Source organism: Syzygium oleosum, unplaced genomic scaffold (assembly GCF_021117445.2).
Source record: "Syzygium oleosum isolate NSW1041296 unplaced genomic scaffold, Sole_v2.1 Sole_v2.27, whole genome shotgun sequence".
Taxonomy (NCBI): domain Eukaryota; kingdom Viridiplantae; phylum Streptophyta; class Magnoliopsida; order Myrtales; family Myrtaceae; genus Syzygium; species Syzygium oleosum.
The window spans coordinates 1,740,711-1,767,482 of NW_026607511.1; the positions used below are offsets into that span (position 1 = coordinate 1,740,711).

A 26,772-nucleotide genomic window follows, 5' to 3' on the forward strand; every position below is an offset into this window, starting at 1 on the left:
AATACACTAAGAGGGAGATCTACTGGTCAAAATCCACACCCGGTCCAAATTTCACTTTTCGATAATTCCGGGCAATCTCGACACTAGCCACCATAATATCGACACCATCCAATTAAATTCGTCACGAAACTCCGAGAAATCCGACACCAAAGTTCGGGCTCTAAATAACGGTCAAATTCGATTGAATACGATTCTAGTGAAATCTCAAATTTAAAATAACCCGAGAGTGATCAGTTCTGGACGAGATTTAACTATAAGCGCACTGACGAAATACACATTTTATAAATCCCAAAAATGGGTCGAAATTCGGAATGTCACATCTTCAAAGTGTAATTCACTAGCAGGGGCTCCTCTTTGATCTCACACATGAGGGGGAGATTGTTGAGATAAATGTGTGAGTTGTGTTAGAGAAGTCCAACATCGGATAATTGAGGTGGTGTTGAGCACTTAATATATCCTAGTTGGCTCACAACTCATTGATAAGCTTTTGAGTGAAGGTGGATCCAACTGGATATGTTGACAGGCTCGGACTTGAGCTCCCTCTTGGTGATCTCTCCAGGTGAATGTATCGGGCTTCTGTTGCCCATTCCCAACAAATGATGATCTTCATAAGAAGCCACACCTCCTATTTATAGACAAGAGCATATCCAAAATAGGAAACCTCCCTTTAGGAAACCTTCTCCAATTAGGAAACGTTTTCCAACTAGAAAACCATTTAATTCGAAAACCTATTCAAAATAGGAAACCTACTTGAATTAGGAATATTTTCTTTTCGGGCTCAAAATTGAGACATATTTTCAACAAATATACTTTGGTGTTACGGTGTCAACAAACAACTTACGATTGGTTGGGATAAAATCACGTTGATACTATGGGAAATTGCTATTTTAGTTCTAGAACTATTATGATTTCTTATTAGCCATGGGATCTTTAATCACAAAGGTTGGGATACAATCATTACTATTAGGGAAAATTGCTATTTAAATTTTTAAAGTTTTCAATTGTTCTAATGCAGTCCTAAATCTTTTAGTAAAATTCCAATGTAGCCCTCTCACTAAAGACTCTCATGAAACAATTGATGCAGCGGTCTAGTTATCGCCGGCCATTTTATATGGCACACTGGCTATTTGACGTGAACAAACTCAATCCCAACAACATTGTTTTGCCCCAAATTCAATGTCATCTCTTTTTCTTTTTTCTTTTTTACTTCCTTTTTTCGTTTCTTTTCTTTGTTCTTTTGTTCCCTTCTTTTCTCCTTCTTCTTCAGCCAGATCTGGCTCCTACTTCTTCCTTTTTACGATTGAATGTGCAAACCCCTTTCTCTCTGTTAAACCTCTGAGAGCTCAACACTCTTCCTCCATGCTTGTTGAGCTCGTGTCAGTCGAAATCTTCACGATTTCGAAGGCCATGGCTGAGCATCAAGATGTCAGCAAGCTCGGCCACAGCTCCTCCAAATCTTGGCACACTCGGCCACTTGGCTACTCCTCCAAAGTTTGATCTCAGTCACCCCTCCAAATTTCAACGAGCCTCAATTTTTGGGTCATAGTGTTGTTGTGGAACTATGTATGTGCTCCTGTATCTTTCCGGTGTGTTTTTGTATTTGGCGTAGATGTTCACATGTGACGGGGATCAATTCTTTTACTTTCATCGCCTGACTCCAACCTTCTCCTGTGGCTTTATTTTGCGTTGTTGATTTTTTTCCTACTCTTACTAGAGATCTCTCCTCAATCCCATGTGATGCCGTTTGTATTATACTACGGGATAATGACACAAATGGTCCTTGAACTTTGGCTCAATGTACAATATGATTCCTGAACTATTAATTTATTCAATCTGGTCCCTAAACTTTACCCTAATACGCAATATGATTAATGAACTTATAATTTAATCAATGTGGTCCATGAACTTTTTATACATATTCAATTTAGTCCCTGAACTATATGAAAATGTTCAATATTGTCATTCCATAAATTCAAGTTTAGAGACAACACTGAACATTTTCATATAGTCTAGGGACTAAATTGAACATGTACCAAAAGTCTATGGATCACATTGAACAATTTAAAAGTTCAGGGATCGCATTGCACATTAGGCTAAAATTAAAGGACTACATTGAACAAATTAATTATTCAGAGATCATATTGCACATTGAGTCAAAATTCATGGACCATTTATGTTATTTCCCTTATACTAGACCATAGGAACTGTTGGCATTACTTCCGTGAAGGAATTTTTATGACAAGCAAATACCTTCTTCATCCAAACATATAGTTCGCAAATAACTTCTTTTAGCCACTCTGCCTCCATAGCAGTCGAGCTTGTGGCCGTTGAGATCTCGGTGAACTTGATGGCCATGGGTCTAGATCTCGGCGTATTAGTCAAGGCTCTGAGGCTCCTCATCTCAGCTTCCTCAACCACTCACAGCAAACGTAGAAGTAGACACACTCCCCAAGCTAGCTTGTGAGACTTGTGGCCAATGAGCTCCATGAGCGAAGCTGAAGCGGTGGAATCGAGTGTGCTTGCACATGAGGAGGATGACCGATATCTAAAAGGACAGCAAAAAGAAAAGAAAAGAAAAGAAAGTGAAAATAGGAAATTATGCAAAATGGTGTCATTTCGATTAAATTTGTCCACGTCAAATCGCTAGCTATGAAACATATGACTGTTGGCGATGACCAGATCGTCAGATCAACAATTTCAAGCGAGTCTTCACCAAGAGGACGAGATTGAAATTTTACATAAAGGTTTATGACTAAATTAGAACAATTAAAAGGTTCATGATAGAATTTGAATTCGCGCAATATATTTTATTACTAAAATAAAAATTTTCTACTTGAAATTTCTAATTGGCAAAAGTTTCGTTTCTCTTAATGTTTCAACTATTTGTTTCCTTCCCAAATATATGGTCAGGGGGTTGGCTAAATTACCTCTAATTTCACATAATCAATCGATATAGCTCCGCATATTGTGTCAGGGATTCACATAATTGATCGATTATGTGAAGTCAAAATATGCTAAAGTTCCAAATTTACTTTCGACTTCACATAATCGATCGATACCACCAAATAGGAACTTTTTCTGTACAAATTATATAGCTGTCTTGTGCAAATTTATTTCTGCTAACTAGAAAATTTTTCTGACTTCACATAATCGATCGATGTCTCAACTACATGAACATGATTGTTGTGTTCCCGACGGCATAAAATACATTAGCAATGCTGTAAAAAACTAGTGCGATTAATCTTTCAATATATTCTTTAGATTTTTCTATTATATAATATGATGGAAGATAAATGCTTGCTTGACGAAAGATGACGTATATTCTACTATTTTTCATGACATTTTTAACTGGCCGAAATTTTTAAAACCTCATTGAACTCAAAATAATATTTAAAATTCAGATCCAAAACTTACTAACCATAAAGTTCTGCCGACATAGTTGGACTTGTTAGGGTAACAAAGAAAGAATTGTCTATCAAATTCTTATTCAAGATCAGAAACATTCAAAATTCAGAAAATGAGCAGAATATGTTGGAATGAGAACGAAAAGAAAATTAATAGGTGAAATTTGCATGTGAACATTTGTAGGAAGAACTAGTTTGGAAGTCCAAGCCACAATGTCCGGATCTTGCTTGAAAAAAACCATCTCATCTTGGTTTAGAGTAATCCAAGTATCAAGTTAAATTATGTCTCGAGTTTGAGTTTATGTACACTTTCCTATTTGAATTTGGATTAATTTGATGCAGTAATTTTCTGGACTTGTTTGGAGAGCTCACAATTATATCCACACAGAGAAGAAAATAAAAAAAAAAGGGGAGAAAAGCTCATTGTCACTACGGGACAGAATAAGGGCATAAATGGCCTAGGATCTGGGGATCGTAAATAGGAAGAGATACTTATTGTATATTAAAATTATATAAAAGCACGAGGATTATAAATTATAAAAAGACCGTAAGCAATGTATAAAACAAGAAGAAGAATTACTAGAAATTCTAAACCAACCATGCAGGTGGATGCTCTTAAGCAAGGATGAAAAGGGTAAAACGGTAAGAAGAAGTAAGGATATATAACAATTGCAGAGAACTGCTTTAAATTAAAGTACAGACCTTCCACAGGCGGTTTGACCTGCCGATTGTGGGGTATGTAAATGTAAATGCAAGGAAGGAAATAGATAACTGTTATCTAAACAATACTGAAAGATTACAACAACAGTATTATAAGATTACAGAATGTAGATATTGAAATACAAGTGCAGAAGTATGAAAATTTCTTTGGTAGAAATTCCTCCGTTACTCAGACAATTTGGTAGTCTAGAACGATAAGATTTTCCACGCTGTAAGAACTAGAAAGGGATTTTGAAAAGATCTTGAATATATGGGACAAGATCCTTTTCAGAGATTAGAGACTTACTGGGTATGGAAAGGTTATAGAAAGGTTTGAGATGAGAGATCTCTTATTCCTTTGAAGAAGGATTGGAGAGATTTCGGATATGGAAAGGGCTTGAGAGAGTTCTTTCAAGGTTCTGAAAGGTTTCTTCCTTCAAGTGAATGAGGTCTGGTTTTATAAGCAAATAAAGTTCCTGTAGAAATAGTTCACGGGTAATACTGTAGCAAATAGTAGTAAGTGCACAGTATTACAGTGAATAGTGACCGGACATAATTATGAAATTTCTGATAAAGAAAAAGACTGACAGACTCCTTTCGTCCTAGAAATGATGGAAAATGGCTGGAGTCTCTCGGCGTAATGATGGAAATGGCTGAAGACTTTCGGTGCCTGATATTATGGTTTGGACAAATCTTCCACCACTTCGTCTTCTTCTTCTTGATCTGCTACATCTCCCTATGGGATCCTTGGAAGGATTCCGTAGCAGTCATCTTCATTGGAGTTCCCACTATGATGAGAGTGAGAAGATTCAGAGTCTTCGATTTCAGAAAGAGCTTGCTTCAACATTCCTGCTAATTGTTGGTGTGATTGGGCTGAAGCTAATTTAGAAAGGACGAAACCTTTATCATGTAGAAAAGGAGTGATTTCTCCAAGAGGAGGAGGACAACCTGGAGTAGATTGTCTAGCAATGAGCCATTTGTTGACACCATTCATAGAAACTCTATCATAGAATTTGAAACCATCCCACCATTTGACTTTGAATCGTCGAATTAAAATAGGGACGCCTGTTCTGACAGCTTTTCTATAATCAAGAGTCCATCCAAGAACCCATGATACTCCGAAGAAATAGAAAAAGAGCATGAGTTTAGGATAGGTTTGCTCAAAGGGGTGTGGATTGAATTTTTTGAGGAAGAGTTCATAACTAGGTTGGGCCTTTGCATGAAGAATTTCTTCAATGGGTCCAAGCTGTTCCCACCATTGGAGGAACCAATATGGGATTCCTTTGATCTCAAAATTTTCAAAATAGAAAAGCCAAGTATGAGAGTTATTAGGATTTTGTCTCCAGAAAGTACTCCACCATGCTTGTCTGTAATCGAAATATGAGAAGGATGTTCTATATGGAAGAGAGTCAGCCATTTTGACATTGAATTTTCTCATAGCCAGGGGATTGGGATTCCAATCTCGAGGGTGGATGACCTTGTGTAAAATGGCTTTGGAGTAATTAATATGACCTTTGTCTGAGAAATGCTTAAAAGAGACAGATTCTGTTTCTGTCAAAATTCTTTCATAAAATTCGACAGTTTTATAAATGTCATATGGAGTGTATAGAAATTTTTCTGAAAACATATTTTTTGCAAAAACGTAGGGGTTTTCATCATAAAATCCATTTTCAATATTACAAATGGTATCAAAATTCGTTTTAGGGAAAAATTTTGATTTAAGTTCAGGAGGGGTTGTCTGAGTTGACTGAATAACCACCTCACTAGAAATTCTTTTTCCCATTTGCTTTTGGGTAGCAATGGGAGAAGGGTCAGGACTTACCAGTGCTGTAGATGGTTGTGTCTGACTATTGAAGGCTTTTTGGAGGAGCTGTAAAGCTTCTTCATGAGAAATTTTAGAAATATCAAAAGGGGGTCTTAATGATAATTCAAGGTCTGGTTTGGCCTGGGTAGAAATGGTAGTAGTATTTAAAGATGGCTGGGTAGTTGCCTGCAGCCATGTTTTTAGGTTGGTCATGCCAGGTTTTCTTTCTGAGGAAGGCTCAGCAATTTCTTTGCCTTTGTTTCTCCTGGTAGGCTTGTCAGGTGGCTTGGGAGGCATTTTCCCTGTAAAAATTCTCGTGTGAGAAAGTCTGGAAGAGAATTTGAAGAACCGTTTATGAATTCTATATCAAAATCAAAAGCAGATAAAACTACTTGCCATCCGGCAAAAATCTATTTGGAAGCAATATTTTGAACATCTTTTTGTAAAACATCTTTTGCAGATTTGCAATCAATCCGTAATAAGAATTTTTGATTCAAAAGATCTCCTTGAAACTTTGAAATAGAAAGTACAATAGCAAGAATTTCCTTCTTAATAGTGGAGTAATTCTTTTGACAATCATTCCAGTGCTTTGAGACAAACTGAACAATTTGTTCTTTGTTGTCCTTGGATTGTTTAAGAATTCCACCATATCCAATATCAGAAGCATCGGTTTCAACAATTTTGAAAGCAAAAGGATCAGCAAGATGAAGACAAAGAATTTCCTTGACGGTTCGCTTGATTTGTTTTACAATATCAGTATGGATCTGAGTCCATGGGGGAGGATCTTTTTTTAGCCTCTGATGGAGTGGTTTGCAAATTATATTGATGCGAGGAAAGAATTCAATAATGTAATTTAAACTTCCTAGAAATCTTTGCAATTGATTTTTGTCTCTGATTTCATCGGGAAATTTTTCAGAAAATATTATTGATCTTTCAATAGGAATGATGGTTCCTTGATGAATGTAATGCCCTAAAAAACGAATCTTTGTTTTGAAAAGAGATATTTTAGTAGGTGAAACTACTAAACCATTTTTCTTGACAATATTGATGAAATGATTGATGTGTTTGAAATGTTTTTCTATGGATGCAGAAAATATTAGAACATCATCAATATAAACAATGATATAATCAGAACAATGATTAAAGATATCATTCATTATTCTTTGAAATTCAGATGGGGCATTTTTCAATCCAAAAGGCATGACATTCCATTCATATTGGCCAAAAGGAACAGTAAAGGCTGTCTTGTATCTGTCCTTTTCACTAATTTGAATTTGCCAGAAGCCTGATTTCATATCAAATTTTGAAAAGATCTTTGCATTACAAAGTCTGTTTAACAAATCCTTTTTGTTAGGAATTGGATACCTTATCCATTTTAAAGCTGTATTCAATGGCTTATAATTAATTACCAATCTTGGAACTCCTCTTTCTAGTTCAGCATTTTTATTGACATAAAAAGCAGAGCAACTCCAAGGAGATTGGCTTTTCCTAATAAGCTTCTTCTCAAGAAGTTCTTGTATTTCCTTTTGACAGAAATTTAGAACTTCGTGATTCATTTGAGAAGGCCTGGCTTTAGTAGGAATATCTTTTTCTGAAAATCCTGGTTCATAAGGGAGATCAACTATGTGACATTTTCGAGACCAAAAAGCATTGGGAATATTAGAACATATGGAATTTTTTATTTGATTTTCAAGATTGGAAATCTTTTTCTGAAGGTTTGCTTCAGAGAGATTTTTATCAATCCTTTTGTATTCAAGGTCTTCTTTAAGAAACTGAAGATGAGTTTCTTTGTCTTGAATCATGCAATTAATCTCAGAAATGGAATGTTCTTGAAGAGTATTCAAATTTCTAGTTTGGGGTTTTGAAATGAAATTAAAGCAAATTCTTTTGCCTAAGGTTTCAGTTTCAATTCCTTTCTCAGAAACTTTAAACGGTTGAAGTAGATTAATAAAAGGTGATCCCAAAATAACATTTTGTTTGATGTTCTTAACAAGAAGAAAAGGAGTTTTAAAAGAGATTTGGTCTTTCATGATTTCAGCTTCAGGAATTTTGTAATTAATAATCAATCTATCTCCAGATGCTGATTTGAGAGACTGAGAAGTTTTCTCAAAATATTTGGTTGGGATAAGACCTTCCTTGATACAATTAAGGTCTGCTCCAGTATCAAAAAGGGCTGTGGTTTGTAAAACAATTTCATTTTTTATTTTTATAGAAATGTTGATAATCCATTTTCTAGTAGTAATTTCAGAAAGCATCAAAAGGAAGTTTGTATCGGAAGAAGAAGGGAGTTGAGGAATATTATTTTCTTCAAAGTCTTCTTCTCTTTGTTTCTTTTTAAAATTTTTCATTTTAATATCCAAAATGTCCTTTTGCATAATTATCTGAGCAGCTTTGAGGTTTTGAATTTCCTCCTTTTGTCTATTGATTTCTTGGGTTAGATCATTTATAGAAATGGGTTTGAAACTGGTTTTCTTGGTTTTGTCAAGAATAGTAGAAATATTATAAGGACTGCCAGTTTGAAAAGTAGGTTTAGAAACTGATTTGGGGTTTTGGAAATTATTCAAATATTTTATTTTTGTTTCAGGATCAGTGATCTGATCAATCGTTTGCAAAAGAATTTCTTCTTCTTTTGTCAAAACATTTATTTCAAAGCTGGTGGCTTCTTCATCTTCACTTTCTGAAGTTGATGATGAAGAGGTTTCTAAATCACAAATTTGTAATCCCTTTTCAAAGCTAGACTCATCAGAAGAACTACTGTCCACTTCAGCCATTAATTGGTTGAGTTGGTTGATAGCTTCTTCATTTAGATCTAACTCATTAATCTTTTTACTAATTTTACAAAATCGAGAAGTGTGGCCTTTCTTACCACAATTATATCAAGTGATATTTTTAAAATTTCTTTTAGGTTTTTTGGTTTTATTAAAACTATCATCTTCTTTTCTTTTAGAAAACTTTTTATCGAATTTTCTTTTATAAGGTTTCTTATAAAATTTCTTTTGATCTTTTTGTTTAGAAAGACATTTTCCTGAACATTTGGATTTTTCAGAAGATTCAAAAGATGGATCATATTGGGCACAAAAATCTCCTAATCCTTTTTTAGAAAGTTTTTGTTCTTTCTTGATTTGTTTTTGGAGACGAATATTGGTGCACAATTGTGTTCCTATTTTATAAACATAAGAGGTTAATTTACCGTAAGAAAGATAATCATATGGAATTTGATTCCATATTCTTCCCTTATCTTACCACGAACTTGTTCTCCTATGAGTTTTGGTAAATCAGCAAGAAATTTTTCTTTCCAAAAAGACTGGTTGCAGTATGCTCTTTGGAAAACTCTTTGCAAAAATATTTCTTTATATTCTCTGAATTCTCCTAAAGATCTACATTTCATATTGGATAAAAGATCTTGGTTTTTATCGAGAATATGAGAAGAATCTCCTAGAAAATGTTGGGATATAGAGAATATCAAAGTATTAACAGCATCTTAGATGGGTTGATCATCTTCATTAAGAATATTTGACCAAAAGGGTCAAGTTTAAAGGCATTTAAAATTTGAGACATTTGCTCTTCATTCAGGTAGTTATCCCACCATCCTTTGAGTTGGCCTGTAAATCCGGCTATTAAGAGATATGCAACAGAATGATCCGAAGTATCTGGAATGGTTTTGTAAGTGTTTGCAAGCATGACCATCTGGGTCAGAATATTTATGAGGTTTTGTTCAGAAACACCATCTATATTCCATTCATAGATAGCATCAGAAGAATATTTGTTCTGGACTTTAGAAAAGGTTTCTTCTGTGAGAATATCAGGGGAGTCGCACGAGAGTAATATAACTTCTGAGGATCCTTCCAAGTGATACGATTTATCTCTGGAAGGGATTCAGTATCGGATTTATCTAAAAGGTTGATCTGATTGGAGGGCTTAGTACGATCTGGAGTATCTTTGACACTCAGATTTTGTATTAAAGGAGTATCCAGAATTATAGGATTTTTAGGAATCAAAACTGTTTTTCCTTTGAGGAGTTTTCTTCTATCCTCTAGGGCTTTAGCAAAATCGAGACTAGGATTTTTTGGAATTTCAAAATTCCTAAAGAGTGGTGGTTTTAAATCCTTTCTCGGAATAGTTACAGAAGAGGATGGAAAACTATTTTGAGTAAGATTCTCAATTCGATCAAGTTGTTTTCCTATGGTATGAAGATGTTGATTTGAAAAATTATTTTGTTCAACAATCTTCTTAATACCTATGCCATCTATTTCAGAGGCAGTTTTGAAAGGAGAAGCTATTATTTCTGTTTCTCGATGTTCGAGTTTGATTTTTCTAAGGGGAGGATGATTAGATTCGATGATATGGCCATCGTCTAATCTCCATTTATAAAATTGATCTAAAACAAGAATCTGTTTTTCTTGCAAAAATTCATTTTCAAACCAATCAAAGAAGAATACTTGGATTTCACGTTGGTACATGTAATCGTAATATTCCTTTTTGATTTCTAGTGCCTGTTTTTGAAAGTTATCAAAGAACCACTCTCTGATATGTTTATTATCAAAAGAATTGAATTCTCTATTTAAAATGATTTTGTCGGGTTCAAAAGCTAGTTCCAAAGCATTGATTTCAGGATCTTCCATTTCAGAAGGAGTTGGATCAGGGAAATCAGGAGTATGATGATAAACTGGTCTAGAAATTCCGGATCTGTTATCTATTCCACTGATGTTTGGAAGAGGAGGAGCACTTGCAGATGCTTCTTCGTGATTATCCAAAGGGATATTCAAAGGAATATTAGGAATAGTATCTACTGACCTACGAGAAGAAGTAGAATGCCAAGAAGGAATTGATCTAATGTCGCAAGACCCCCTAGGAATATCAACAGATCTTTTGGAAAATTGAATAGTTACTCTTCCTTCATGATGTTGAATAATGTTAGTGGGATCAGAATTATGAATGATTGGTTGGGGAATTCGGTTTTCTAATTCCCATTGATCAGGAAGGGTTATTTGGTTCCAAGGAATGGTAACATTTGCTTTAGAAATATCTGTTTGTAAAAGAAGGGTTTCTCTATTGGAATTCAATTTAAAGGCTTTGCTACCGAAAGCGGAATTCATTACTTTGTAATAAACCCTATAGATGAGAGCTATGGGAATAGAACCTTCGGCTATAGAATAATTATGGGTCTTTATCTGAAGAGTAAGAGATTTTAAAATATTTTTGTCTTTAAGAGAAATAGTAAGACCAGGATGACTATCAAAATGAATTGGTCCACTGCAAAGGCTTGTTTCAACAGCTCCAAGAATGGATTCCTCGTATTTTAAAAGTCTAGCATCTCTTAAAACAAGAAGCAAGGAAGTATCTAATCATTCTTTGGTAAGGGGTTTTGCACCGACCTGTACCAAACCTACATGCATGTAATTCCATTTCTGGGAATGTTTCTTTATAGAATCCTTATTTAAAAGTTGTATTGAAGCGAATGAATTAGAAAGTGGTACATCTCTTTCTTCAGTAACAATGACATAGTCATTATTTCCAAAGAATCTAAACTTGGAATGCTCATAAATTTTTTCAAGTTTGACTTTTGGAATGAACCAGTTTTCGATAGATTTATTGAAATCTTCTATATTAATTTCTTCCCTATTTATTGGTCCTTGATCAGAGGATATTTGTGATAAAGAACTAGAAGAAGACTCAGATCTTCTTAATAAGTTCATTGCAAAAGACTACTTTCTTCTTTTCAATAGATTTCGACGATGCTTACCAACGGACTTACTACCCCACTGGGTTTTACTACCTGGAACACATCCAAAAATCTCGCGAAAAGACCTTCACGAACGAAATCGTCTTTACTGCGAATGAAATTATAAAGATTATCTTTATCAACCCCTTGGCTTTGATACCATAAATAATATTGAAAATGGATTTTATGATGAAAACTTTCTAATTTCATGGGTTAGAGAAGTCTTTTGTCAGGAAATGAAACAAAAGCAAGGGTTTGGGTTTTACTCCTCTGTCCAACCGAAGCCGTATAAATGGAACAGAAAACTGTGGTCCCTCCTTTTCTGAATTGACGAGAAGCATCCCAAAGGAGCCGCCACACGAAGAAAAAAAAGAACGTACGGACTCAAGTGAATCGCGCGAAGAATTTTGATTTGGGCTTGAATATGCGATGATTTTGTGCTGTGATTTTCACATTCATATTGAGTTGTTTATTTGTAAGTACTATAAACTTGGATGTAATCTAGATATAGGAAACATTCGAGCGTGTGAGCGAACGATTATAACTCTAATTCTCCGATTATAATGGATTATTTGCTGCTGTCTTACTGTGGATCTTTGGTGTCATTTATTATTCTTTATTTATTTCTCTAGTGATTTTGCATTAATTTAATTAAAAAATCATATTTAGCTACACATTAATATTATAACAATTGGAGCATAGGATTTTCTAGATTTTGATTCAAGACATTTGCTCCTTTGATTATTATCTAAAAATTCTGCTACTACAATAATGTTTGGAGTGAAAGTAGAAACTGAGAAGTTTAACAGAAGGAATAACTTTGGGTTATGGAGCGTTAATATGGAGGCGCTATTAACAACTTAATGTTTAGTCGAAGCATTGGAGGGTAAGGCTAAGTTGTTTTCCAAATAATGAAAGATGCCAAAAGGACATGCTAATGAGGAAGGCAAGAAGTATAATCTTGTTAAACCTATTGGATGAGTTGTTAATAGAGGTGGTCGAGGAAAAGGATGTCGCAGCGTTGTAGGCAAAACTTCAGGCACTCTATGTAATGAAGGGTTTAAATAATCGTTTACATATGTTAAAGAGGATATTTAAGTTTCGATACACTGAAGATACGTTTATCAGATCCCTCCTAGAGGAGTTTAATAAACTCATGACGGATTTAAGGAACGTCAGTAAAATCCTTGATGACGAAGAACACGGCATGTGTTGTTAGCTTTTTTTACCAAAATCATGGGAGCACTTTACTGGTTCACGGTTACAAAAGAAAATCAACATGATTTATGGTGGGCTATCTTGGGGTAGCCCCTCCACTATTCAACAGTGAGTAAATGCTTTCATAAGGAAAAGAGGAGCTCTTGTTGGTTTTTTAATGAATGTGAAGGTTCAACAATTGTCGGAAGGAGCAACTCGAAAACTGCATGGTCTTGGCTCAATAAATGTGTGTTTTTTGTGTTGATATTTTGTCCTTAGGATAACTAGTGTGTGGGCTGTTTGTCTTCATTATTAAATGTATGGTCAGTGTTCTTCTATTATTTAAAGATGTGAGGGTGAGTGTTGTATATCTATCAAAGCCAATGGAAAGCATTCTAAGAACCATTTCTCCCTCTAATTTTGTGCCCTTATTCCAAATTCCAAAGTTTTATTATTATTATTTTGGTTTCAAAATTTGGTATCAAAGCTAGAAATGGCATCCACATTTTCTTTCAATTGCAACTTCCAAAGTTGAACCTGAAGAATTTCAATAATTGATCTGTCCATATGAAGATTCTCTTCAAATTACAAGATTTGTGGAATTTTTTGGGAAATGGCTACACCGAAGTGGCCGATGCTAAAGCCTTCAATGCTTTAAAAAGGAGGAGAAAGATTTGTTGGTGGAGTCCCAGAAGAAAGATGAGAAAGCATTGTATGTGATCTTCCAAGCCGTGGAGGTAACGACATTTGAAAATATATCGAGTGCGGAGACATAAAAGTAGCATGGGATATTCTGCAAAAATCTTACAAAGGTAATGATCGTGGATGCTATGTGAATTGATGCATAAACAAACATGCCCTACCAAAATATGTGTGACAATAAGTCTGCTATTGCATTAACCAAGAATCATGTTTTTCATGGTGGGAGCAAACATATTGATGTCAAGTATCACTATACCCGTGAGCGAGTCAAAGATGGTGAGTTTGAGCTTGATTTTTGTAGATTAGGTTATTAGTTTGTAGATATTTTGACAAAACCATTGAACGCGGATTTGTTTGAAAGATTAAAGATGATGCTTGGTGTTCTTGAATTCCAAAATCAATTTTAAAGGAGGTTGTTAAAATAATCTAAAATTAATTGTTGAAGATTTTAGCATGTGGGGTGCTGCCTTCTAGATTTGGTTGTTAATATTCTTCAAATGATGTCTTGATTTATGGTGGGTGTTAGAAAAAGAACCAAGACGAAAGGAAATCAATATGATTTCCGGTGGGCTATCTTTGGTTAGCCTCTCCACCATTCAACAATTAGCAGCTTTCGTAGGGAAAAGAGGAGCTTTTGTTGGGTTTTGTAAAAAAAACGTGAAGTTTAACCAACTGTTAAAAGGAGTTGCTAGAAGACTTCAAAGCTATTGGCTCATGTAATGTGTGTTTTTTGTGTTAACATTTTGTCCTTATATCAAACAGGATTAATACCACAAAAAACCCCAAACTGATACACCTGTGACAAATTTACCATAAACTATTTTTTTTACTACCAAAAACCCCAAATTAGTACACCTATGACAATTTTACCCCGAACTATGTTTTTGACTACCAAAAACCCCCACACTGGTACACCTGTGATAATTTTACCCCGAACTAATTTTTTGATCACCAAAAACCCCAAACTGGTAAACCTGTGACAATTTTACCCTCCGTTATTTTTATTTAAATTTTACTATCAAATTGCTAAGTTTGATGACACGTGGTAGTTGACGGGTGTACCAATTTAAGATTTTACCCATATGTTTGTCACAAGTTTACCGATTTGTGATTTTTCGTGATATTAATCCGATTTAACGGATACTAACAGAAGGTAAATTTGTCACAAATATACCAGTTTGGGATTTTTAGTGGTCAAAAAATTAGTTTGGACTCAAATTGTCAAAGGTGTACTAGTTTAGCATTTTTTGTGGTCAAAAAATTAGTTCGAGCTAAAATTGTCACAAGTGTACCAATGTAGGGTTTTCAGTGGTCAAAAAAATAGTTCGGAGTAAATTTGTCACAAATATACCGGTTTGGGGTTTTTGTTGTCAAAAAATTAATTCGGGGCAAAATTACCATAAGTGTACCAGTTTAGGGCTTTTCGTGGTATTAATCCTATTAAATAAGTGTGTGGACTATCTGTCTTCATCATGAAATGTGTTGTACGTGTTTTGCTTTTATATAAGGACGTGATGGTGAGTGCTATATATCTACCGAAGCCAACAGAAAGCGTTTTAAGAACCATTTCTCCCTCCAATTTCGTGCCCTTATTCCAAATTCCAAAGTTTTATTATTATTCTTTTGGTTCCATAGGAAGCATTCAACTTAGCATTGCATTTGGAGAGAATAAGACACCAAAGGTATGTCTGCAGTGAAAAAAAAATAGAAAAAAATTAAATACAGAGGGACGTCACGGTTGGAAGACACTGAAGGCCTGGAAAGATAAGAAAAACAAGGAAAATGGGACCTACGAGGAAAGAAAAGGAGGAGAGAAAAAGAGGAACGACACATTTGACTAAATAAAAATAGGGGATTAATACTAAAAGGTGGGCCACATAAGGGACAATATGGTTAAAACACTATAATAGAGAGTGTCCAAACCAAATGAGAAGTGGAAAACGCACGGCCTATAAAATTATTACCTAGCCATATAATTAAATTGTCAAGGGTTACACATAGCCATTTTGATTAATCAAGTAACTGACAAATCTGCGTTAAAATCCGTCTATTTACAATCTAAATTTATTAGCCATTGATAAAATGATGCCAACCTAATTGATAGTTCGAGAGGATAAAATATTCAATATGCTTTACATTGAGAATATATTAAGAACCATTTCTCCCTTCAATTTTGTACCCTTATTCCAAATTCGAAATTTTTATTATTTTTGTGTTGGTTCCAACACAGGAAGCATTCAACATAGCATTGCATTTGAATTTATTTTTTTTTAGAAAAAAAGGGAGATAACGAGACACCAAAGGCGTGTATGAACGAAAAAATGGAAAAAAAAAGGGAATAGAGAGGGACACTACAGCCGTGACGAAAGAAAAGAAGAGAAAAAACGAGGAACAACACATTTGACCAAATAAAACGAGGAGAGTAATGCCAAAAGGTGAGCCACGTAAAGGATAATATGGTCAAAACACTATGATAGGGAGTGTTTAAGCCAAATGTGGAGTGGAAAAAGCACGATCCTTCCTTTCTTTATTCACTTAATTGTTTGCTTAACGACACCTAACTTTTGATTTGGCTCCTCCCTCTCTCTCCAATGGCCCTTTTTTTTACCATGTTTTCCTTGGCAATCATTTAGTTTTATTCCTCACATCAAACGCAAGTATTCATGTGCGTAGGACATATTTGGTAGGGGATAAATAAGGGAACAAAGTATATAGTTTTACGGATAATAGGCAATGGGATATAGTTTATTTGGTTTTTATATAGGGGTGTACGTATGACGTTGGCGGAGGAGCACTTGGGATACGGATTTTAGTTATACTCCTCCCACACATCAACATGAAAGAGCCAAGCGTTTCCATTGGTAATCTCCACCGAACTAGTTGAAAAAATAGTTTGGGCTTCTTCTGGAAACATGCTTACGTGGGCTCCTTTTTTTAGTGCAAACTCTTAACTTGTCCTTGAGAGACTTGAACAACACGAGATTAGTACATTCAACTACCCACTATTGGACTGGATGCTACTATATATATCTACAAAGATGAATCAGTTTTCCCACATTGGTACCGCGTGTGATAAACTTAGTTGAGGAGAGCAACGTTTAGCGATAGCGAAAAGAGAGAGTCAATTTCGTCTCAAATGGATACTGTTTGCCCAATCTCTCCACACCATCAAGAAGCTAATTCTTCGAAGCTCAAAATAGCAAGTGTTAAGACTCTGGCTGAATCTTCCAACCTCACTTCCATCCCTTCCCACTATGCCTACACCACCTCCGCTTCCGATGATCAAGCCATTCACGATGACTCCATCCCGGTCATCGACTTCTCTCTTCTCTCCTCAAGCAATCCCGACCAACAGTCTAAAGCCGTCTCGGATCTTGCAAAGGCTTGTGAGGACTGGGGCTTCTTCATGGTACATAATGTTCCTAGCTAGTTCATTACCTGCTTCATTGTACCTTTCTTTTATTTTATTATCTCGCGAACATGCAAAACAAACGGTTGGTATTTTTCATCAGCTTTTGCTTATCCAACTGTCATGAATTCTTGAAGGGAAAATTATCCAAAAAAGTCTTAAACCTATTACAGTTTTACCAATTGAGTCATAAACCTTTCAATTTTACTAATTAAGTCCTAAACCTTTTGATAATTTTCCAATTGAGTTCATCTAGCCTGAATTCACTAACGTGGATGCCATCCATCCTACGTGGCATGGCTGGCGTTGACGCGGACAATTTTAAATAATATTTTAATATTTTTTTCGAATTTTTATTTTTTCTTTCCTATTTTATTTTTTCTTTTTTCTCTTTTTCTTCTTTAATTTTTCGATGTGGTTGGGGAAGGCTTAGTGGCCCTCACCATCCACAAACGAGAGTCGCGCGGCCCTCACCCTGCCTTCCCCACATCTAGGCGAGGCCAACCTCGCCATGGCCTCGTCGGCCATAGGAGAGGCTGCCTTTGCCCATGGTCAAGCATCACCCACCAACAGGAACGGAGACCATGCGTCATCCCTCCTTGCTTCATGTTTGACCCTTTTTCTTTTGCTTTTGCTATAGTCAGGATGACCTTTGCATCGCAAAGGCGGCCGCGGCGAAGGCAGCCTCCCCCACATTTGGACGAGGCCAAATGAGGGCCGCCAGACCCTCCCTGGCCACAGCAAAAAAAATTAGAGGACAAAGAAAACAAAAAGAAAAAGAAAAGAAAGATAAATAAAAATTCAAAAAATATCAAAAAAATTGTTAAAATTGTCCATGTCAATGCTAGTTGTCTTATGTGTCACAATTGACATCCATATCATCGGATTCCTGCCAAAAATTGGATGGATGGAGTCGATTGGTAAAATTGAAAAATTTAGAACTGAACTGACAAAACTGCAATAGTTCTTGAAAGATTAGCAACAATTTGAATTGAATTAGCTGATTCAACAGACGGTTGTTCATTCATGCCGGAGCTAAAGAGAATTAATGATAAATTATTCTCATGGCTTAACCTGCGTGAGATTGGCCGCTGCACGTAAATTTATTCTCATAACTTGCAACAGTTTCTTGTTTACCACGTATTGATCATAGAGCCCTTGGTTGTACATGTGAGTAGCTGATCAACCACGGAGTGCCCGAGAGTCGAATGAAGGCGACGGTCGAGGCGTTGATGGGATTCTTCGATCTGACAGATGAGGAGAAGAGTGAGTTCGAAGGGAAGCACGTGTTGGACCCCATAAGGTACGGGACGAGCTTCAAAGCTTCGGTCGACAAAGTGTTCCTCTGGAGGGATTTTCTGAGGCTGACGGTGCATCCAAAGTTTCACTGCCCCACCAAACCAGAAGGCTTGAGGTACCCCATTCTCTCCCTCTCTTTTTTTTTAAAAAAAAGGTCTAATATGTATTGAAATAAGGGAAAAAAAAACCACAAAAAACCTTAAACTGTGTCCACCATGACATGTTTACCCTGAATTTTTTTATTGTCACATAAAAAGTCCCAAACCATGCCCACTACGATACATATATATCATAAATTTTTTCTTATGACATAAAAAACCCCAAACTTGTAACTTTGTATTTTTCAGCTAAAATAATGTTGTTTTTATTTCACTTAAGCACGAGGATGTCATGTCAATGCCATTTGCTTTCCGCTGTATAAGTAAGCAGATTTTCAATAGTGCTCATTAACAAAACCTTGACGGCGGATAAATATGTCGCACAGATACATATACGGGGGTTTTAGTGTCACGGAAAAAACTTTAGGGTACATGCGTCACAGTGGGCATAGTTTGAGATTTTTTGTGGCTTTTACCCTTGAATTTATTTCTACGCTTTGCGTGCATGTTCTCAATTTGCATATACGTATTGATATTTCTGTTTTCTTAATTCCATTTGCATATAAAAGTTTGAGTTTACCACACCACAAATATCAACAATCTGATGTTTTACTAATAGTGGTAATGACAACTATATGTCCAAACTGTAGCTTCAATGCTAAGGTCCAGAAGCAACAGAACCTTCCCCTCGTGGACATTTTATTCGCAATCGAGTATAGGATGAACCTACAGAATCTTAAGGGAGTGAAAAATTGCAGAGTAAGTATGTGGGTAGAGCAAAATAAGTTGTCACTCTTCTCAACTTGTTATGCTAAAATAATGTTCAGAGTTATCAATGCATCCAGATCTAGTGCACAGTATAAAATTATCAGGTACATCGGAAAAAAGAAATTGATGAGGAATTAACTTGAACAAATTCTTCTTCCCTGGTAACACGAGAATCCAAATCTTGGACTTTGACTAATTCCCATCTCCGTCCATGTATAAGACTCTGTCCACTTGGGAGGCAGATCCGAGCTCTAAAGTTACCTATATACGAGACGATGTGATTTGGATACCAGATTTTCCGTATCTACTTGACCACTCAATTAATCATGTGGGATCTGAACTTGAACAACTTCGATCCGTCTGAGACGCGAGCTCTTCAGCATCTTTGGTTCCGGTTTGTTAGTTTTGTAAAGTTGATCTATATTTAACTAGAAATCTGGCAGTCTTGAAATATCGCAATAGAAAGTACACGATTCTTATGTTAGGATAGCATTATTTTGGATCATCTTGACGTCAGACAAACAATTTTGTACGCCTAGAAAAAATAAGAAAAGTGCGGATTCAATTTGATAGAGCAAAACAATTGGTAATACCCCAGAGAAAAGATTTAACTGATAGAAACTTGTGAAATCCCTAAAGATGAAAAGAACACCACGTCATTTCCTCTGATGAATGAAAGCAATGTCTGTTGCAGTAAAGTTTTGGCAGAGTACTCTGGAGCGCTTCGGAAATTAGTTAGGGAACTGCTCAAGGGTATATCGGAGGGCCTAGGACTTGAACTGGGCTATATCGACGAGGCAATGAACATGGATTCAAGCCTACAGATATTAGCAGCGAATCTGTATCCGGCGTGCCCACAGCCAGAACTCGCTATGGGCCTACCCTCACACTCAGACTATGGCCTTTTGACCATCCTCATGCAGAATGGAGTTGGCGGCCTTGAAGTTTATCATGACGGAAATTGGGTCAAAGCCGTGGGTCAAAGCCGATCTCATTCCAAATGCCTTTGTGGTCAACACCGCTGATCAGCTCGAGGTAAATATACAGAAATCTATGTTTCATCTTTCTAATCTCCCTTATCTGTCTTGCAAGAGAGGTCCAATGAATTTCAAATCTTGGTGTGAATACTGTGTGCCTTGGTTTATAGATGCTGATAAAATGTAGGTTTTATGGAAGGGACATTGTTATTATACATAGAACTATAGTACATACAGTTGTCTTAAAAATTTGCTAAAAACTTTCTCTATTGTCTTTGTTTCTTTAACTGGATATTTTTTTGAAAATATTATTTAACTGGATATTAATCAGTTAAAGTTGACGCGAATCTTTGTGATTTACTCTTGTTTCTCCCATTGAACAGATCAAGCTTATTGCAACTAATTTTTTTTTTCTCAACACTTTGCAACTGTGCAAGATTATGAGCAATGGGAAATACAAGAGCGTTCTGCATCGAGCTGTCGTGAACAACGAGGCTGCAAGGTTATCGATCCCTTTTTCTACTGGACCGTCGCCTGACACTGTGGTTGTGCCAGCAAAGCAGCTGGTGGATGGCGAGCCCAACCAAGCCACGTACATCTTGATGAATTACAAGGACTACATGGAATTTAAACAGAGCAAAGTAATTGATGGGATATCGTACCTGAATCAGGTAAAGATATGATTTTGTGCAGCCACTGTAATGCTGCATTATGTTAAAAAGGGATGTGTGATCGTGTTCTGCTTCTAGACCGTTTGGACTCTTTGGAGAGCAACCTTATGGAACGTTTAATATTATGTGATGACAGGTGCAAGAACCATACAGCACTGATGTATGTAAGCTGAACCTTTCTGTGATGTATCTTCTTGACAGAATAAATGGAAGTGAGCACTAAATAATGTCTGATTAAACACTGTGAGTTTGTAGTGCCAAATCATGATGGTTGGTCAGTATGAGCAAGAAAATTTGCCTGTCAAGGTTTTCAACAGAAATGGCCACTTCATTGGGCTGAAAATATTGGGTACTCCCGCAACTCGAAGAACTTGCTTCGAATATAGTCTCCTCAACGAAAATACTGATCTGTTTAGGCTGAGACAATACGTTGACCTCTAGTGTCACGCCCCGTACCCTACGAAGCGGTAACATCCCTACCTTCGGTCGATAAATTGCGACGTCCCAGGAAGCGTCGCCGACCCAACGCCCAAACAGAGAACAAGCACAAACGGAAGCGATTAAATAAACAACCCTGACAATTAAAAAAAAAACGAGCCAAGGATAGCCATCCAATAAACAACGATCAACGCAAAAAATATGTACATACTTATATTACTATTTTAAAACTCTTTTTACAGTGTTCACGACAACCAAAAAGGAAACACCAACAGCTGGGAATAACCCAAACAGCCACTTCTCCGTTCTCGCTCCATCCCTACCGGGTGCATGCTTGACGACCGCTGAATATTGTGCGGTATCCCAAAAGAGGTGGTGACCTCGGCATCCTACTGCTGCTGGGGTCTCGAAAAGTTTCGGTTTACACAACCGTGAGACGAATCTCATGAGTTCAACCCCTAAACCTAGGCTAGGCTAGCATGCAATCTCCCGATTGGAAACAAACATTTAAAATCATAACACAACCATAATCATACAATTCTCTCGACCTGCAGGTTAGATAGTTCAATATGTAATAATCACAGGACATACGTGGCACACATTATCACACGTACGCCAATCACATGCTCATACACCGAGTCTCACACACTCGCATGCCATTCAATGCATGTTTATGCATGCAAATGTCATTGACATGTCATGCACATTTCTTTGACCCACGGCCCACACCGGCACACTTGCCCAATTAATTATTATTACGACTCGAGTCATCAATTTTTTCACGGCCCGGTGCTGGTCTAGCCCGCTTCAAAGTGCATGAGGCGAGATCCGATCCGGCCCAAGGTTCTAGCCCGCTTCAAAGTGCATGAGGCGCAACACTGTTCTCCTTGCGAACCGAGCCTGCTTCAAAGTGCATGAGGATGGTCGCCTTCCGGACGTACCGGGCATCGTCCCGCTTCAAAGTGCATGAGGACGGTATCGACCCGAAGGTCCTTAGGTGATCACACAGCTCATTATTATTCGAACCCGCCAGTATAACGCTCGTGGGGTATTTTAGGTGATCACATGCTCATGGCGTACACGCATTCTCGCACAATTTTCATCACATGCCTCACTCTTGGCATACGCAATGCGTGTCCATGTTATGCAATGCAATGAACCACGAGCACCAATATAATTCGCACAACCGGGCATACCCGGCAATTTCACCGATGAACTCCTAAATTGGTCATTAAACCCTATTATCCTCCCCAACGATTTTCATTAATCCACTAAATTTTTCCGATAATAAATTCTACTAATCGGTCCTCAACCCAGTCTCAATTACACACTGCTATTATCTAAGCCACTCCAAAATGCACCGATAACACCTAAACCAGTCCTAAAACGCAAAATCAGTCCTAATCCGAGTTTAGGAATTTTACTCACCAAAACAAGGGTCACGACGACGGGAATGGCGGCCGATCACCGATGAACAAAGTGAAACCGGCGGCGGAATTCCCGACGGACGGCGGCGCGGTACGGACGGTGAACAGTGATTCCGCACGACGCGTGGACGTACCACCGCACGGACACACCGTACGGACGGCTGGAACGGTGGCCGGCGAGGCGCCGGCCACGGCGGCGACGGCCGTACTGGGCCGGATGAACAGCCTGACCGTACGACGTGAACAGAATTGTACGGTCACTGTACGGACCGGGCTGAACGGCGACGATGTGGACATGCCGAACAATGGTGTCGACGGACGGCGACGGAGCTCTGGCGAAGCTCCGCGTGATCTGTTCACAAAATGAAAAATGAGAAAAAGAGAGAAAAAGAGAGAAAAAGAGGGGGAAAGGGAGAGAGAAATGGACGGAACCGAGGCCGAGCCGAAGCGGGGACCAAGGGGTCGACGGCGAGGCACGGCGGTCGGCGGCGTGCTCCCGCGAAGCTCCGGCGAGAGAGAAAATGAGAGTGAAAATTTGAGAGAAAATGAGAGAAAGTGAGGGGAAAATGGAGAGAAAATTTTCTGAAGGCTGGTCTGGTCGTGGGAGTGAGAGAGGAGAGAGAAAAATGCTTATCTTAGTCAAAAACTAGGGCCTAGGGTGCCATGTGTCAAAAATCAAGCCAATGGACAATTTTGCCCTTGATCCAAAGGCTAGGATTTGCCCTAATCCAATAATTTAGGGGTGAAATGGTCGTTTGCCCCTAACCATGGTTGACCAGACCTGGTTTAACCTTAACTCACCTTGGTTAATCCCAAAATTAAATCCAATTTTCGGAATTAATCAAAATGGCCTAGGGGCATTTTCGTAATTTTCCAATCCCGAACCGAAATTCCAATTTTCGCACATACGCTGTTCCATATATGCGTGGTCAAAATAATATGGCGTCGGAATCGCGAAATTCATCGCGCAAGCCCTCGAAAATCCACGTCAAAGTTTCGGGAATAAAATAATATTATTTTTCCAATTTTTGTCGAAATTCCAGCTTTTGTCCAAAATGACTCTGGTAAGCGTGGCCACCCAAAAATGGCATCGGCCACGAAAAATAACCTCATTTGGCCTCGAAAGCGACGGCATCCTGGGGCAAAATCGTAATTTTTCACCCTGCATCGAAATTCCAATTTTTACTCGTACTAACTCCACATGTGAGTGGCCAGCGTAATATGACGTCGATTCCCAAAAATAGTCTCTTAAGCCTTTGAAAATCGATACCGAAATCCGGCCCAATTCCGTGAACAAAACCCGCTAAACTTTCAATTTCGAGTCTCTCACTAACGGGTGGCGTTTAGAGGTTACGCGTATCGACCTAAGGCTATTCGTATCGTGACGGTCTCGATCATTGAGAGAATGAGAAATTATCATTAGTTCCAGAGGTCACAATCAATAGGTTCAAGTTCCGGAGGTTGACCACGTGCACTTTTGGTCTTGCGTAATCACTGCGTCCCAATCGTACATCGTTGGCCTTGGCCAAACCAAATCCGTTACCTTTCCTAAGATCGGCTCACGTTGGCCCAAAATATTTCCTCGGCGTCTCTCGTGATCGGTATCCCTTTCGCGATAGGGTCCCCGGTCCACGTACCATCTACTAGTTAGCCATACCCTATTGGTTAGTATCCCGAGAGTGATCAGCTCCGGGTGAGACTTACTAAAATGAAATGCGAAATAATATCAGTTTCATTGATCCCGAAATTACATCAAATTGGCTGTTACATCTAGCATCACAACCACAGAGGTATTTTGGGCCTATGTTTAGGATGATTCTAAAACCACGGTTTTTTTAGTTGTCACAGTTTCGACTAGACACTGCACCGATGAAGCCTGATTTTGTCCAATCTTGATGGGATGCTGAGTGGGTGTATTCCCACTATGTTGAGCGATCAAACAGAATGATTAGTTCTTGAAGCAAATCAAGCATAATTCAGATGTTTTACAAGAGAACTCATTGTGTTCGGACAACTCTCTTAGTCTCTTTCTGCTTAGTTCCCTTCCCTCTCATTACGTCAAAAACATCTTGGTGAACAGAAGTCCAATATCTTCAGATTCATGCCAATATCGGCGAGGATAGCTCTTTCTCGTTCCCGTCATGAAAATGAAGTGTTCAGGCCAATCCAGTGCTTGCAATGCGTTGTGCCCACTGAGTACAGTGGAAAGTAGGTCGGAGTCAATCTCATTCCACCCAATTCAGTTTAATCCTTTTCAAGTTCTAGTTGCATTTTCCTTCCCCTCGGTCATCTCTATTTCGTGTTAGCTTTCGGTTCTTTTTTTTTTTAGAGTCCAGAAAAATAGCTTTTCAGATGATACGAGAATCTTTCAATTATACCCAACACTTATAAGATTGGGAGATTTCGCTAAATCTATCGGGTCCAAATTACAGAAGCCACTGCCTGTCTAGCAAATGCAACTCTCAGATTGAAGATTTGGTTAGAAGAGAGTGCCCACGACCGCTCCGCCTCCAATAGAGTTTTTAGGAAGTGAAAGCCACAATGTCGGGGTCTTGCTCAAAAAGAACCTTCTCCTCTGGGCTTAGTATGATCCACGCATCGATTCCACCGTCAGACTTACTATCAATGAGAAAAACCATTCGGACAGGAATGCAGGTGTTGCTCACCAAGTCCGGCTTTCCCCACCCAAAATTGATGTCATAGAATGGAAATCCACACCAGCTTGAAATGGCCACCACATTCTCTTCATCACTGTGAGCCCATTCCTTGGATTCTCTTGTAGAATCCTTAACCATGTTCATGCATGATTCTCCGTCCGCTATCGCCGCGTACCTTGTCTTGGCACTCGCAAAGGTGTCATGGATCACCTCCACAAACGCCTCGAAATTCAGGTCATTCTGATCCATTGTGTGTCGGCCAACGACCATGGTGTAGAAGTTACCAAACGCATTTGTTGGTATCGGTAGATTGACTCTCCCACGCAAGTTCATCGACTGGCAAACCACAAAGGGCCTTAAGCGGCCGTGTTTTGCTTGATCCAAGGTTACGAACACCTTACATAAAAGTGCGCACACGACCTCCACTCTCGATATCCGCGCATTTTTAGCCGCAGCTAGTTTTAGTCTCGATAGGGCCGCACCGCTGAATACGAACCTATTCATCGTAAATTTTACTCCACCACAGAGTGGAGGCCAACGAGTGACTACCGACCCCTTCACTGGGAATAGAGATGACAGCTCGAAATACGGCGAGGCTAGTTCATTTATTCCACTCCGGCACACGGTAGCCCATGAATTCATGAATGTCGCCATGGTGCACATATCGCCTAACTTGTGACAAGAGCGTAGGCTGATCACAAGTCCTCCGCACTCGAATACGTTCACTTGAATTATGACTAGGGGATTGCTGGCTAGTCCCAGCGGGAACTCGGACAAACTGCCGACCAGGTCCGCGTCGAAGTCTCCCTGGAGGAGATGATCAAGCTGGCCATTCACTCTGGCGTACACAAATTCTACTCCTTGGTCGTTACAATCGATAAAGAGCCCTTCCTCGACATACCGACCGGCTAGAGGGTAAAAAATCACCAGGGTTTCTGAAAGCGACTCCTCCAAAAGGCAAAGCCTTTGGAAAGTATCGTCTTCATGGTTTTCGCCATCGGCCCGGTAGTAGAAAAGGAAACCAGCATAACCTGGATGCTGAAGCTCATCTATGCATGAAATGTTTAGCTTTCGACGGTGGTTCGGCGTCAGAGATGATGGCTTGATCAATTTCTTGCTTTGCACTTCAACCTTCATACTTGATTCTCTTCCAATCACTCCAGTACTCCACAACAAATTGGAATTTCCTTTCCTGGTTTAGTCAAACCTGGTCGGTGAAGATTGGTTATTTAGAAACTCGTCAAACAAAGATCCATTTATAAGGGAACTCCTAGACGAATCTTACAAAAATCTAGTCTATGAAAGGTAGTAAAAGGTTATGATAAAAAAAAAAAAAAAGAGCCTACCGTGAGCTCTTGCAGAGATTTTCTTGTACAACATCCGTCAATTGAAGGCAATTAATAGGCTAGCCTAATCCGGTTGAGTGTGAGATAGAAAAAACCAGAAAGAAGCGTCCTATGTACATGCCCTTGTGATAGAAAATCAAATTTAATTTCCATT

The 26,772-nt window shown here is 38.2% G+C and overlaps 1 protein-coding gene and 1 pseudogene across 1 annotated transcript; one reads left to right on the plus strand and one right to left on the minus strand.

Annotated features, from left to right (window-relative positions):
- The first annotated feature begins 16,565 nt into the window (after nt 1-16,565).
- On the plus strand, nt 16,566-20,989 carry LOC115684331 (2-oxoglutarate-dependent dioxygenase 19-like; annotated as a pseudogene).
- Nucleotides 20,990-25,137: 4,148 nt separating this feature from the next.
- LOC115684314 (acetyl-CoA-benzylalcohol acetyltransferase-like) lies at nt 25,138-26,409 on the minus strand. Its single transcript, XM_030609053.1, has one exon. It carries the CDS (start codon nt 26,407-26,409, stop codon nt 25,138-25,140), a length of 1,272 nt encoding a protein of 423 aa, XP_030464913.1.
- Between the last annotated feature and the right edge of the window lie 363 nt (nt 26,410-26,772).

What these genes read in the sequence shown, in the direction of transcription:
- LOC115684314 (XM_030609053.1), bottom strand. Translation starts at nt 26,409, where the DNA reads ATGAAGGTTGAAGTGCAAAGCAAGAAATTGATCAAGCCATCATCTCTG.